Source organism: Arvicanthis niloticus, chromosome 5 (genome assembly GCF_011762505.2).
Source record: "Arvicanthis niloticus isolate mArvNil1 chromosome 5, mArvNil1.pat.X, whole genome shotgun sequence".
Classification (NCBI taxonomy): Eukaryota; Metazoa; Chordata; class Mammalia; order Rodentia; family Muridae; genus Arvicanthis; species Arvicanthis niloticus.
In genome coordinates, this window is record NC_047662.1 from 98,912,075 (window position 1) to 98,928,289 (window position 16,215).

The following is a 16,215-nucleotide window of genomic DNA, read 5'->3' on the forward strand; positions in this document are numbered from 1 at the left end:
CAGATCTACCTGCCTCTGCCTTTAAGAACTGGGATATTTTCTTGATTGCTAATTGCTCTAGGAGGAATGGGCAGTGCCAAGTGGTCCGAGGCCAGGCGGTATAAGGGAGCAGTCTGTGGACCTGGAAACAAGCCAGTTAGTAGCACTCTCCCGTTTTACATTTTGGGCTCCAGGTTTGGGTTCCTACCCTGGAGCTCCTCCATGGAGGACTGAAAGGTGAAGTAAGGCCTTTCCTCCCTCCGGTTATCCAGTGTTCTATCACAGCAGTGGGAAGCAAGCATCCAATTTTAAGTCACTCCTTTCTGGAAAAAGCAGAGGTCCCATAAGGGATGGCTAGGGGAGGCAGGAGACTCAAGTCTAACATTTCAGTTTCTGATTTTGTTTGGGAAATTTTCATATACCTGCCCAGTAACGTAAAACTACCTTTTAAGGGCAAAGCATTCTGAGCAATGAGAGTCTGCCCTTAACACAGAACATTAGCTGCCTGACAAATTCTGAAGGAAAACAGAAACCTCTTTATTGAATGCTGCCTCCGAGGCTGAATTAAATTGCGTGCACCCTTGGGCGGGGGTGACAGGGATGGCATCTTAAACACAGTCATCCATGTTCAGTAGGTGCCTTTAGAGCTCTTCAGTGAGATCACAGATAAACAAGTGGCACTAGGCCCTTCCTCGGTGGCTGGCAGCCAGCACGGGCTCCACTGGGTGTTTGTTAGTTTCTCGTAGGGTTAAAAAGTTATAATTTGCTGTGAACTAAATGTGTATCAGATAAAAGGAGGGGGTCTTGAGGATGGGGAGTTTGGAGTGAAACCATGCTGGGTCAGTAGGAAAAGCACCTGAAGCACCAGATGATATTCAAGGGGCAGGGGAATGTAATTAGGGTTATATAAAAAAAATCATTATTTTCCCCAACATGGACATGCCAGCCATTTTTCCTTTTCTCTAGGTTGACGTCTGACTTGGCAAAGTTGTCAAATAAACTGTTTCGCTCTGGCACGTTCTTGAGTCAGCAGTGCTCTATGAAGTGAAGATGGTTTCTCCCATGTGAGGGCTGCGCTCTTGTTCCATCTGTAATCCTTGAGTTTGCCCCTGATCAGGAGCTTAGGGGACAGGGGCTGTGTGAAAGGCTGTTGGACCCACTAAGCTTCACCTCCCACACAAGAGGCAGAGTCTCATCCCAGATGTGTTTACCATAGTTCCCTCATTTCAAAGGTGTTAACTGCTTAGGAATTTCTTCTAAAAATCAGAGATCTACATACTATGTCCCCACTTAAGAGTAGACTTAAAATTTTATGTTACGTCCCTCAAAAGTTAAACATTTAACATATTTACTTAAAATCACAGAACTGAAAAGTACAAGCAACATCTGATGTCATTTTATGCCATGATGAGTGACAGAGAGAGGAAATACATGGAGGGCCACCTACTCCAATCTAGCTTGAGGGAACCCTGCTATGGGAGAGTGGCAGCCCAGACTTCGAAGGGGCCTGAGTACTTTATTTAGGGATTTGAGGTTCACAAGCACATGTATTTGTCTAAGCTAATGTGTAGTTAATATTTGTTATAGTTAATAGTTGTATTTGATATATAAATTTTATTTTTAAACTGCACTAGTTGTATTGCGTGATAGAAGGGCAGCATAGATGCGAGCAGCTCAGATGTGTCTAAATTAAATGGGATGATATTAAGTGAATATTGGGTGACAGAAGCAGTTAAATGTTGGCAGAGGATCTTGGTTAGTGGATGGTCACTGTAGAATCCTTTCCGATTTGCTGTGAGCATTTCAATAACAAAATGTTAGAATATGCCACATATTTCAAAGTAGTGAATATCCGTAGAAGATTGGGAGTACATACTGTTCTTTTAGCGTGCTGGCAAGACATCCGTGAGGTTGTAGGGGCAGCAAGAATGCAAATAGGAAAGGGTCTAGAAACTTCTCCAGTAATGATAAGCCAAGGTGCACACCCTCCACCAAAGCCCAGAGTGCTCCCCCTTGATTGTGACAGTTGTTTTTTTCATTTTGTATGTTTTGTGTTAGGGATTAAATTTAGGACACATGCATGCAAGGTAGGGTCTCCACTACCAGCCCTCAGTGGTCTACTTTCAATGTATTCTTTCTTAAAATTTTCACAATATGAGTGTCTGCCCACTCTGACCAGCAGACACCAGAGTAAGAGCCACGTCAGAAACTGTAATTTTTAAGAAATGCTAGGAACTCTTCCAATTAAATACATTTATTTGTTTTGTTTTGAATTTTATGTGTATGGATGTTTGGCTGTGCGTGCATGCATGCAGTACCTGCAGAGACCAGAAGAGGGCATCATACCCCTTTCTGGAACTGGAGTTATACAGACAGGTGGGAGCTGGGAATTGAGTTCTGGTCCTCTGGAAAAGCAGTCAGTGTTCTTAACCACTGAGCCATCTCTCCAGCCCCACAATGTTATGTAATTAAAATGATTTTGGGTTGGGAGTAGTAGTTCATGGCTAGGATTCCAGCACTCTAGGGGGTCAGAGGCTGGAAGATGGCTACAAGTTGAAGACCAGTCTACTGGTAGCCAGTTCAGGCCAGCCGGAACTACCAAGTGTGTCCTGTCTCATAAAACAAAAACAACCCACCCAAGGAACAATTTACATTAACCCCTTAAGAATACAATGTATCAATGGTTTGTAAGAGCTGATATTTTGTGTCTTCTTCTTTTTTTTTTTTTTTTTTTTTTTTTTTTTTTTGCCCTTGTTACTTAGTATTTAATGTTTCAAACACATTCTGTTTTATTTTACCCAAGCAAAACTAACTTTTACTGAGGAAAGCTTACTAGTTAATGTAAACACAACAGTTTCATACTCATAATGTAAATGGCTTCCAAGGAAATCTTAAAGATGTTAAACCTGAGCCAAGATTTCTCCCGTTGAACATCTGCATTACTACATAACATCAGTTACACTGGAGCTCACCTTTCTAGCAACAGTTGGTGCTCTGTGGCTTTTCTACATCAAGATGAGGGCTGCTCTGAGCACCCTGGTGGGAGCTAACATTATATATATATATATCATATATATACACACCCCATTAAAGGTGGAGAGAACTAACCCCCTGAAAGTTGTTTTCTGATTGCTACACAAATAATAATAATGATAATAAAATCCCTCACAACTTCTTTTTAAGTTTTCTGACTTTATGCAGGGATCCATCCATTATACACACACAAATTTTAATCCTAATTATCTCTGTGTTTCTCAAACTGGTCCTCAGACCTATAGCAGCAAACTGGGTAGAACAGAGGAATAGGGCTTTTAGACAGGCAAAGGCAGATAATCAAACTGTGGGCTAACACCTGTGGCTTAACTTGTCCAGATAGTCCTCATGTACATCAGAGCCCTCTGCTCTGGGAGGGACATGGAGGAGAAGGGAGCTGGTCTACCTCAGTATTCAGAAGGATCAGATTTTTCCACCGGTGGGGGGGGGGAGGGGTATGGGCCAGAGAGTATGAAGCCTCTTCAAAGAGAGAATTACATCGATGAGAATAAAGTCAGAGCTAATCAACACAACTTTTAACAAACTTCTAATCATGATTGAGAGGAAGGAACAGCTGTTTGTGGCCTGTGTAAGTTTCCCACTACTGAACAAAATAAACTTAAAATGTGGAAAGGGAGCCACCAAGACGGTCAGCAGGTAAAGTTGCCTGATACCCAGCCTGATGACTAACTAGGGCTCAGTATCCAGACGCTGACTGTCAGGAAGAGAGAGAACTGACTCCCACACCCACACATGGCGCGGCTCACTCCCTACTCCTGCACAGTAAGGAACTGTAATAAAATACTTAGATTTTCTTTTTTTTCTTTTTTTTTTTTGGTTTTTCGAGACAGGGTTTCTCTATGTAGCTCTGGCTGTCCTGGAACTCACTCTGTAGACCAGGCTAGCCTCGAACTCAGAAATCCGCCTGCCTCTGCCTCCCAAGGGCTGGGATTAAAGGCGTGAGCCACCACCGCCCAGCAAATACTTAGATTTTCAAAGGTGGGAATGTTGGTTTGGTTCAGTTTGTCAGGTTCCAGTTCATGGTCTGGTGACTTCATTGTTTGGGGCCTATAAAGCAGAATACCTGGGCTGTTGGGGTGTCACATGGCAGAGCAAAATGCTTACTGTGTGACAGCTAGGAAGCCAAGTACAGACGGGCCTGGGTCCCCAACTTGCCTTTGAAGCCACTCTCCAAATGAATATCCCCCCAATAGTCTCCATGGCTTCAAGGTTCTGTCACCTCCCAAATGTGCCGTGGGTTAGAGAAACTGCACGCCCAAACTGCTGCAGGGCCGAGCGCTGCTGATTGGAGCATTCTACTTGAAATGCTTGACTTGAAAAGGCCTTGAAAGTCAAAGATGAGAACTTGGTTAGAACTAGGTGTGGTAGTGCTCACTTGTAATTCCAGTTCTCAGGAGGCTGAGACAGAAGGATCACGAGTTTGAAGCCAACCTGTGCCACATAGGGGGATCATGTCCAACAGAAATTAAAAATCTGATGTGTGTGTGTATGCACATGCCCACACCACATGCACGTGGTTGAGAGCCAGAAGTCAATTTGGGGTATTGTTTCTTAAGTCATCCACCTTATTTTTTGAGGGTCTCATTGGGACCTGGGGGCTCTATGTTTAGGCTAGCCTGGCTAGCCAGTGAGCCCTGGGGATCTGTCTGTCTGTCTTTCCAGGCCTGGGATTCACAAGCACAGGGCCAGCAGACATGGATGTTGTGTGGATGCTGGAGCTGAAACTCAGATCCTCATGCTCAGAAGGCAAGGGCTTTATCAACCGAGTCATCTCTCTAGCTCCAAAACTGATGCTACAGCTAAACATGACCTAAGATGTAAATACAAAGATGTAGTCTCTGTGTCCCCCATGCTCAGCAGGAAATACTGCCGCAGAGCTGGGGTGTTCATACTCTTCATGCTAGACAACCACCGATTCCCTCTGCCCTTGAATAACAACACTGTGGCCGTTCTTTTTGGCTCTGAGATCTCTGGGATGCGGAAACCAAGTACACAGAGTGTTTCACAAATAAAGGAACATCAACACCTGGTCAGATGTAAGCCTGACTAGTTTTAAAAGCAGAAACAGCTGTTCAACCTAAGTATAAAAGTATCGGGGATTTAGCTCTGGCAGAGCACTTGTTAGCAAGGCCCTGGGTTCGGTCCTCAGCTCTGGAAAAAAAAAAAAAAAGACAAAGGAAAAAAAAATATCTCCAAGGGAAAAGCACTTGCACCAAGTCTGAAAACAGCTGATCCTAAACAAATATTCTGATCTTTTCACATTTTTTCCCCTGATACTACAAAATTTTTACTTTATTATATAGCAAAATTACAATGAAGTTCTGTTGCTGTATGAAAAACTATGTGCAGGTTGAATCCAGTGAACACTATCAAAGTTCAGCCAGTAGGGTCATGAAGGCAGAAGATCTAAATCCACGTCATTAAGGATATGACTTAGGAAAATGAAGCTTTAGGTAACTGTGAAAGATAACAGTACCTACTTCATAAGGATTGAGTACTGAGCCGGGCAAATGATAACTGCGCTAACACTCAGCACACAGCAAGAATAATCATCCCATGAACAATGCTGGTCATGATTATCAAAAAACTGTATCAGAGTGAGAACATACTCATCGGCTGCAATTGCAGGGAGAGAGACAGTGCACTAGAGAATACAAGACGTTCTCCCTGGAGTCCCCAGAGGGAATCCAGCCCACTGATGTCTTGGTTTTACAGAGAAACCCATTTTGGACCTGGAACTGGAACCTCATCTCTATACTGGTTTAATCCACTAAGACCACAGAGTCTGCTGTGGCACTAATAAGGAGCTAACATGTATCATGAATATGCATTAGATTAATATGCATTAGATTAATATGCATTAGATTAATATGCATTAGAATGCAGAGTTCTTGCTGCCTTTTTCCCTCACTAACACTCTGGCCTTCAATTTGTCATCGTCTTGCGTCAACCTCTCACGTGCTGGGATTATAGGCATGTACCACCATGCCCAGCTAAGAAGTCCTATTTTTAAGTGTCTTCAAACATGTGAGCAGAAGAGGTAAGATGAACATTAGAGCTACAGTTTGTTAAATCAGTTCATCTAGTTTGGCAAAATATTCTGAATTGAATGAAATGCATTCTTACTTTTTCAGTTGTGAGATGGGATCCTGCTATGTCACACAAGCTGGCCCCAGACTCCTAATGCCAAGGCTCAAGTGGTCTTTGCATCTCAGGGTGCTTGGAAGTGCAGGCCTGGGCCAATGGGCAAATCACTCTGTCTAGGACAGAAAGAAGTTTAGAACCTTGCCTTTTAAATTTTAATTTTTTCTTCTGTGTATGTTTTTAAATGATAATAGATCAATAAAAATGTTGGTAAATACTCAAAATGTGGAGGCAGCACTGTACTGGTGGCACAGGCTTTTCATCTCAGAACTTAAGAGGCAGAGGCAGGTGGACCTGGTCCACATGGTGAGTTCCAGGCCAGTAAGAGCTGCATTGTGAGACCCTTTCTCAAACAAACAAACAAACAAACATGAAAAAAACACATTTTTTTTTCTGGCAGTTGTATGATCAGCAAAGTTGTTATCAGTAACAAATTGCTGCTATTGCCTTATGCTCCAATCCTGGTCCAAAACACACACCCATGTGATGAAATCAAATGATTACAAGCCACTATAATGAAATGTTGATATTCCATCAATATTTCAAACATGTTAATCACACACAAAAGTGTGTCAAATGTTTGTAAGTAGCATTTATTTCTTAAAATTACATCATGAGGTAGACCTATACCAAAATCTATTTCTAAAGGTTTAATAAAACCTGAAGAACTTATGTAGGTACATATAGTTGTCAGCTGTAATTTTGTCTATCCACTCAAAGACTGAAAACAATTCAATGTGAAAGAGAAACGCCATTTACATTTTTAGAAAGCTTCTCTATTCTAAAATGAACAATTCACATACCAAAAACCTTCTGGAAGTAGCTTTAATTATAATTTTAATTATATTTTAAAAAAATTTTAATTTATAATTTTATTAATTATAATTTAATTATAGATTATGAATTAAGGTATAAAATCATGCACTTTGTGGATACCTTTGAATGGCTATCTTTACTTAAAGGTGGGTAAAAGGTGTAACTCTTGGTTACCTAGATGCTACACTTAATTTGTGAGCCCAGAGCCTCATGAACATGTAGAGCCGTGTTCACAGGAGGGTGTGATGCAAGTATGGAGCCTCTATGACTCCAGAGCCCTGTAACACTAGTCCTGAATTGATGTTTATTTCATATGCTTCTATAGAGACCTTATTTTATCTCTGTCCCCCAAGTACTTAAACTAGACTAGGCATATAGTAGGAATTCAAATTCATGTTCAATGGAAAATAGAGTCCTAATTTAGTTTTTAAAACCACTAAGGAATACCCGGATGATGTTAGCCTGATAATTATCAAAAAACAAAAAAACAAAAATAAAACCAACCCGAGGCTACCTCTGAGGCTTAATAATTTTCCATCACATTCTGGTTATGTGAGAACTTGAGACCACACGTAGTGAAGGTTCGTTTAATTCATTCAACAGATATTTATTGAACTACTCTGTCAGATCCTATCCCAGGCACCATGGATACAAGAATAAAGATAGCCCTGCCCTCAAGGAGCGCACAGTCTAGCAAAAGGACCAATAGCACCTTAGAACCTACTGAGAGAGTGTTCTGGTTGACAGCATATTAACTAGAATATCCCAAGCTTGCCAAAAATACAAACCTAAAATTTGGTGCCCAATTCCCCACCCCACCCCCCACCCCCCAAAAAGAAGCCGAGTTTGGAAATGAAAGATGCAGTCAAATTTAAAAGAAGATTCAAATCTATTCTTTGTGTAGGGGAAGTACAGACTGGGCCTGTCTTAAAGACTGTGATCAGATCTAAATCCTGAATGTTACTTTATTATTCCTGGGGGTAAGCATCACTTATAGTAACATTTATATATACATACATTCAAAAGATGTCTGCATGAGATGTGCTCCTTGGGACTTTTTTTTTTTTTTTTAAAGAATTATTTATGTATGTGAGTACACTGTAGCTGTCTTCAGACACACAGAAGAGGGCATCAGATCCCATTACAGATGGTTGTGAACCACCATGTGGTTGCTGGGAATCGAACTCAGGACCTCTGGAAGAGTAGCCAGTGCTCTTAACCACTGAACCATCTCTCCAGGCCCCAGACTTTTGGTTAAACCTCTCTCAGGTCACTTACAACTCAAGACAGCAACACACAGGCAAACTGGAGACTTTCCTCTTGGTGCCGATTCCCACTACCTTATGGAGGGAAGCAGCTTTCAGGACATAGAGTCTGGAGTTCTCTAGAGGATGTACATGTTAGTGCAGTCTTACTCTGCAGTGTCACTAAACTGACTTTTAACATGGCAATCAAGAGTACATTTTAATGGTTATTCAGTGTCATCTCCCAGAGCCTTCAGCCTGACCTGGATTTTCCTTTTCCTCCCTTCCTCTTCTACACTCTTCTTTGTTCTTAAAAGCATGAAGGACCCCCTGCAGAGGCAGAGCCTTTGTTGTCACCATACTCTACTTCAATTCAGCTAGTTCTTAATCCAGCAGCAGCTAGTTTAGACTTCCCTTACTTGGTTAAAGCAGCCCCATCTTAACTGGGAGCTTTTGTCCAGTTATTTTGTAGGCACCAACATGACTGGTTAGTTCACATCACAGCCCGTAATTTGAAGACAGCACAGAGGACAGCGGGAGCCTGTTAAAACAGGCACACTGATAGAATACATTACTTTGCAGATATGAAACACTTCTTAAAGCTAATAATGAGGCAAATAATTACAGAGTTGGGAGAATCACTTACTAAGAGATATTCCTCACATTAGTTATAGCCCTTTGTGTTCTATCAAATGTTTTATGTGTATCAGACCTCATTGGGTATTTGCAATAAAACATCATGAATATAACTTCATGATGAAGTGAATTAGACTGAGCATGCTGTTTTAAAATGCAGGGAGGTAGACTACCATCCCTAAGGAGACTTGCATCAAAAGATAACTGAAAATTTAAAATTTTGGCACTTAAAAGATATGCATTAGTTATCCAAATGGAAGGCATATATATATGAAAGTGTTATTGAGTGGATCTATACAGCACCGTGAGACCACTGGCCACAGAATAAAGATGATTGTCATCAGGAAGTTATCAGGCCATGCCTCCTGCTTTCATAAAAGTCAAATAACCAGGTGTGGTGATACATGGTGCATGCCTTTAATCCCAGCATTCAATAGGCAGAGGCAAGGGAAACTCTGAATTGTGGACCAGCCTGGGTTACAAAGGTAGTTCTAAGACAGCCAAGGCTACACAGAAAAATCCTGCCTCAAAAAAATAAATAAATAAAAATAAAAGCCAAGTGTAACAGACACTTATGGACACTGCTGCAGACTCCAGTGTGAGAAACACCCACCTTCTACAAGATTCTTGATGTATTTTCTTTATTCTCACCTTTTAAAGGGCACAGCCTTAAAAACTGTCTGACATGATTTGGTCCTCGATGCAGGAGTAGAGAGTATGACATTTATATTTTACTGTTTTCTTACAATTGTTTTGCTGTGCCACTTTCTTAGGAATACAATAGGGAGAAAAAACAAAATATACAAATGCTTCAGGTTCTGAGAAAAAAAGACTTTTTTTTTTTTTTTTTTTTTTTTTTTTTAAATAGGGTCTCAGTGTATAACTCTGAGTAGCCCAGAACCTAACTGTGTAGACCAGGCTGCCCTCAAACTCACAGAGGTCCTCCTGTCTCTGCTCCCCCACTTCTGGGATTAAAGGCATATGCTCCCTGGCTCCTGAGTTGTGATCACATTTTTTTTAAGTAGAAGTTTCTTACTTTAGCTGTTCATTTCATGATTGAAAATAAGCAACTACTGTATATGTGATACATCTACAAGTCATTCAACACCGCATTCCTGTTAATAGACTCTGCCAAAGGAAGCTCTTAGTTAGGAGAATGACTTATTTACCAAAATTTGCCATCAGAAATAACTTCATTATCAATTAAAATATATTTCTGCCAATTATAATAAAAATGACTAAATAAAACAGTAAACAAACAAACAAACAAACAAACAAAAAACCAGAGATTTAGACTGTTAAAATGAGACCCTGCTGGGCAGTGGTGGCGCACACCTTTAATCCCAGCACTTGGGAGGCAGAGGCAGGCGGATTTCTGAGTTCAAGGCCAGCCTGGTCTACAGAGTGAGTTCCAGGACAGCCAGGGATACATAGAGAAACCCTGTCTTGAAAAACCAAAAAAAAAAAAAAAAAAAAAAAAATCTTAAAGGCCAGGTGGTACATGTCTTTAATGCACTTGGAAGGCAGGAGGACATCTGTGAATTTGAAGCCAGTCTGGTTTATACAAAGAAACTTTGTCTCAAAAAGCCCAAAACAAAAAGAAAAAGGGATCTGGAGATATGTAACTTTCCCCAACAGTACAGGTTTTCTGAGGCCATTCAATTCCTAGGTTAACACTGATCTGTTCGATCCTGACTATACCTCAGAGAGGGCAGAGGATCCCTGCAAAGTTTGCTGGCTCTTGCCAGTTCTCATCTGTGTGGCTTTGCTTTCTTAAAAGGCTGACTATCTTTCGCTTTTTCTACACCATGGGTGCTCATGTACATAATTTTCCTGTTAGAAATGGCCTGCGTTTATGATCTCCAGCCTCATGAAAACATCAGTGTTTGAAATGTTCTCTTATGCAGTACTCAAAGGTATGAGGCCAGCCTTGTAATAAAAATTTGCAGAAGATACCAAGCACATGGATAAGCAGAGCAATGTAACTCATCCTTCATGAACTAAGGGGCAAATGGTAAGAGTAAGTACAGACTCAGCAATAAAATCAACAGGCAAACCTCGGTCTGAATCCAGTGCTGCCACCACTGCCATCTGTGGCTTCAGGCAAGTCACTTCATTTTTGTGACACATTGCTACTTCCAACATGATTTGACACTCATTCCACCTACCTTGTAAGGGTCTTTGTAGGGGGCAGTGGTATATTAAAGCAGACACATTCTTCAACACATAGTAGGTATTCAAAAACAGTGATTCAAGGATCCCTGGCTTGAGTTAGGTGACATGTGGGTATAACATCTGACATGGAACACTTTCCAAACTGATATAATTTATGGAATCTTCTTTTGAATATTAATTTAATCCTTACACATAATAGTTTTCATTGTGAAGGTCTTAACTGCCATATTTTCCTCCCAAACTATTCTCTTTATGGGGGAAAAAAAGCTTTTTTCAAAGCTATGGCAAGCAAGCCTATAGTTTTCATTGTGCTTGTTTGTTTTTCAATGACTATAAAATTTCCAGCTTTTCCAGTATCTGTGATAAATGTTGACTCTTAAAGACTGTCCCAGAGTTAGCCTTGTTTTCAGTGAGACACAAGCTCTTACAGGTGTACGAACGGCTGTTGGATGAGCACCAGAGAGAACTGTTGTATTTATTCATATATTTGGGTTGCTTAAACATTTCTGTAAGTATTGAAATACTTTTTTCCTATGGATGAAACTCTCAGCATCTACTCCCATGCCTTTCTTTTTCAATCTTATCATCCTATTTACAATAATATAACCTAAAGACATAATGTCCACAATCATTGATATTGTTAAAAGCCTGCATATACAGAAGAAACTGCCCTGAGCAAGGAATTAAGAGACTTGAATTGAAGCCCTGGCTTTACCACTAACTTTGTATGAGCGTAGGCAAATCATGTAACTTCTTTCATTTGCCCAACAATGAACTGGATATCTCTTCAAGTTATTTTCTACTCTAAAATTGCTATTATTATTATCATTATTTAAATAGATGAAACATCTTGTGGGAATTATGTTAAGCACCAAATGGATAAAGAAATATCTACTGCAATTTCAAGTTGTGTTTTAAACCATGACCTAGAGGCCACCTGGATGCAGATTTGAGGTTCCATTTACATAGAGTCCTGTCCTTTCCCCGCCTAAATCAGTCTCCTACTGTCCAGCCCAGATTCCTGCACTTTGTACAAGACCTCAGGGATTGTACTACACCCTAATATCAGAGAAGCACTGGTCTAAAGGGCATGTGACCAAAGAGAACAAGGCTACTACTGCACGGCCTAAATTATTCCAGCTCCTAACATATCTCAATACAGTGTCAATCAATCAATCAATCATTCAGTCAGTCAGTCAATCAACCAACTAATATAGCAGACCTGGCAGGACATTGCCCATTCAAGACTTGTGGGAGTAGCCTATGCTTACACAGTGTCTCCCAGACTTTCCATAACCAAAACACAAGACAGCGTCAGTCAGGTCTCTGACTCTAGGTTTATGTCAGCAGCTTAAAGAGGGTTACAGCTTCCTTCTTCCTAACACTGAGAACTGGTCCCGGGTTGAAAGAACAAACACAAAAAAAATCTTTACTTGATTTCCCTCCCACCCCATTACTATGAACACATCATCTGTGTGATTAAAAGAATCACAGCCAATCTAAGTCACATTAATCCCCTCACTTTTTGGCCAGATACTGTGCCAACCTAATGAATAAATCTTCTGTACAACAGAAATGGCAAAGCTTGTTACTTCTCCGTTCCTCTCCAATGCTGCTGACCGGAACAAAATACCAAGTGAAGACACATGCTGGAGATTTGAATTCGTACAATAAGACAGATTACAAAGAGAGGTTGTAATAGTTTTCTAAAATTTTACAACAAAATCTCACATGAGATTACGTGTATAATTTTAACAGGAAACTTTAAAAAGATACCTTATCGTAAGAGTTTCTAACAGTTATGAGAATAATGCCATTACTGTGCTCAATATTTGACAGCAACTTTAAAGGCCAAGTATACTGATAAATGAAGATGAACTTTTTCAATAACCAGTGTGCCAACATCCAACTTCTGGGTTTTATTTAATACTAGTGCCATGGGTTTTCTCATCCCAACCAAGGCTCCTGCCAAATGTCCATAAAATTCATACCGAAATCAAAAAAGAGGAAGGAGGCATGGAGGAATGGTGGAGACAGGGAGGGGGACAACAAGAGCCACATGCAAAATGACCAGGAAAACCCAAGCTCAGTGGCACAGACAGAAGCAAAGGAATTCCGACAGAACAGGGCTGCGAGGTTGAAATGGAGATGCCTGGATGACGCTGGAAGGCCAAGGACTTAGGTCACACATATATATGTTCACTGACCCATAAGAACCAAGATCTTGATCCAAACTTATAAGATCTTCTAAAAAAGAAAATACTTCACCTAAATTGAAGTAATTTATAAGCCAAACACCAGTAGAGTTCCTCATTTGATGTAAGCTGTACCTAAAACTTTGGCTGATACAAGGAGACCCGCCCACTAAGGCACCCTGAGGCGATCTGACAGTGAGTGGGAGAGAACTTTGTTGTCAGAACCACGTCGTTATGAGAGTACAGAGAACGAATCACCCGCAGGGGACTGGCTTCTTTGGGTAAACAGTCAACAAGCTCACTGCACTGTTTGTCAAATCCCAACAAGCGAATCCCGTAGCCATGTGGGGAAGAAATCATTCGTCCATCAGGGCTGAAGCAAAGTTCTTTGATGTAGCCCCTGCCTACATTTGCTTCTTCGATGTAATGAGTCAACCGCAGGGAACAGCGAGGTGAGACAGGGCGCACTGGAGCTCCTTCCTGGAATTCATAGACACAGGTCCACTGGAGGAGAAAGGAGACAAAGCAAGCATATAGATTCCCAGATAATACTGCAGAGATAGTCCTTATTTCTAAGCTCAACCGAGTGACAAAACCACAGGAATGTTGCAACATATCAATTAGATGACTATCTCTCTTAACTAACAAAATGTGTACCTTCATATTTCATCTTCATACACCAAGGTTGTTGTGTGCTATGATGCTTTTAGACCTCTTGTTCTTGAGGCTAGCTATGACTTTTGACATACACCTTTTTGTGAGGGCAGCAACAGTCCAAGACCCTGCGTACATCTGTCCTCCGCACCTCAAAGACCCTCTCCCTTCCTTCAGTTTCATCTGCAGAGCCAATGAGCTCCTTGCAGACTCCTGCCTAGCACAGTGGTGAGACCTCAGGTCTTTGAACTCTCCCCCACCCCCACCCCCAGGCATCAGTTTAGCCCCTTCCTTTTTCAGTTTCCCCTGGCTTTTGAGGAGACAGTGGTGATAACTGTCTTACTAAACCTCAAATCTCACATTAGGTCAGCTTAGCTGAACAGCTCAGTATAATGTTTAATATATGGTTTTGTTTGTTTTCTTAGGTGATGGGGGCAAGAATGAAGAAGCCAGGCATACTATTAGCTGATGGTAGGGTATTTCCCAGCTCACAATACCAATGCAAGAAAGGAAAAACAGATTGCAAAGGATAAAGCAATAGAAAGAAGTACAGGAGTTGAGAAGCAGGGTTTTGAGTAGTAATGCCCTGAGGGCAGGGACTGAGCCTGGTTATCAGCCTAAGGTCTGCACTTGCGGCAGCGGCAGTTTGTCCAGTGAGCCCTGCTGAATGTGAAGCACCCGGCCTGTACCTCCTGATCATCAGTGTTGCTTGAGCACCGAAGAAGGGTGGCCCAGCCTTTGGGATGCAGCTGTAAGGATGTGATGCAGTTTCCCCGATCTCTCTCACCAGGAACTTCAGGGGTTAAGACTTCAAGACTATTTCGTGGTGAAACTCCTGAGATACAAAAAAAAAAAAAAAATTAAAGGTTTAGGATTTTTGTTATCCAAGGACTAAGGCAGTTGTTTCTATGAATTAAAACTAAACCAAAGAAAGCTATTTGGTAGAACTTATTGATTTAAGACTGTAAACCCAACTTTTAACCTACCTTCTCGTTGAGAGGCTCGTGACATGTGTTTCTCTGTTGAATTCAAATCATTGTGATGACAAGGTGAACCAGAAACTCTTGATGAAGAACCAGAAGAACTTGATGAAGTGGTCAAATCTTGAAAATAAAATTTAAAAATAAACATAACACTTGTATCATCTTTCAATTTTAAAATTTTCTATTTAAACTTTTTTTTTTTTTTGTCTGTTTTGTTTTGTAGGTTTTTTTTTTTTTTTTTTTTTTTTTTTTTTTCTGAGACAGGGTTTCTCTGTGTAGCCCTGGCTGTCCTGGAACTCACTCTGTAGACCAGGCTGGCCTCAACTCAGAAATCCGCCTGCCTCTGCCTCCGAAGTGCTGGGATTAAAGGCGTGCACAACCACTGCCCGGCTCTACTTAAACTTTTAAAACTTCTAAAGCATACAAACAAAATCTCATGTAAACTGGACTACAATGGAGATGAAGACAGGACAGCTCTTGGCTCTGTTTCAGTTCTACATTCCTGTTAAAACCTTTCATATTAAAGTCTTATGTGAAAAAAGAGAAAAAGCCAAATAAACACAGAGATACCTAGGCCTCTCTCACACTTCTAAAATAGAAGGGAAAAATTAAAGTCTGAGGAAGATGAGTAGAGACACCTGAGTGTGCTGAGTTACTCCACAGGAGTCCTGGCAACCTGACCCCTGTGACATCAGCTATAAATTCAGTCATGCTTAGGAGACTGAACAGCTTTATGGCTTTTCAGTCAAAAATGGACAACTTGAGGCTGACATTCATACACCTCTGGTCAGCACTCGGGAGGCAGAGGCAGGAGGCAGATCTCTGAGTTTGAGGCCAGCCTGGTCTACAGAGTGAGTTCCAGGACAGCCAGGGCTACACAGAGAAACCCTGTCTCAGAGGGGTTGGGGCGGGGGAAGACCCAAAAAAAAACCAACCAATCAAAAAACCAAAACCAAACTTATAATTATTTATTTGTTCCATGAGTAAGGAGGTTAGAAGATGCAGAAGTTGGATCTCCTAACTGTGTGGGTTCCTGGGATGGAACTCAGGTTGTCACACTTGGTGGCAAGTGCCTTAATCCACTGAGCCATCACTTCAGCACCAAAAAGAATTTTCAGGAGTAGCCTGTGCACACAGGAGAAAGAATCTAATCACCTGAAGTTATTTTTTAACAAAAGGTCTTTTGTTTCACTTTGGGTTCTTGTTTATAAACAATATTAATAAGACTGTGTTTCTAGGCCAGTCTCTTCATTTTCAGATGCACTATGATGCCGATCGGCTAATATTAATACAGCTCCAACTTCACTATGATGCCGATCAGCTAATATTAATACA

At 41.1% G+C, this 16,215-nt stretch overlaps 1 protein-coding gene across 2 annotated transcripts in view; it reads right to left on the reverse strand.

Annotated features, from left to right (window-relative positions):
• Positions 1-7,569: 7,569 nt before the first annotated feature.
• Positions 7,570-16,215, reverse strand: part of Dcaf10 (DDB1 and CUL4 associated factor 10) — a 42,897-nt gene continuing 34,251 nt past the window's right edge. For both annotated transcript variants that reach the window (XM_076935041.1, XM_034503866.2), the window contains 3 exons: positions 14,884-15,000; positions 14,587-14,732; positions 7,570-13,747 (listed from right to left, as the gene is read on the reverse strand). In XM_076935041.1, coding sequence (XP_076791156.1) covers positions 13,379-13,747; positions 14,587-14,732; positions 14,884-15,000 — 632 coding nt within the window. In that variant the 3' untranslated portion in view covers positions 7,570-13,378. The remainder of the gene's footprint in view (positions 13,748-14,586; positions 14,733-14,883; positions 15,001-16,215) is intronic.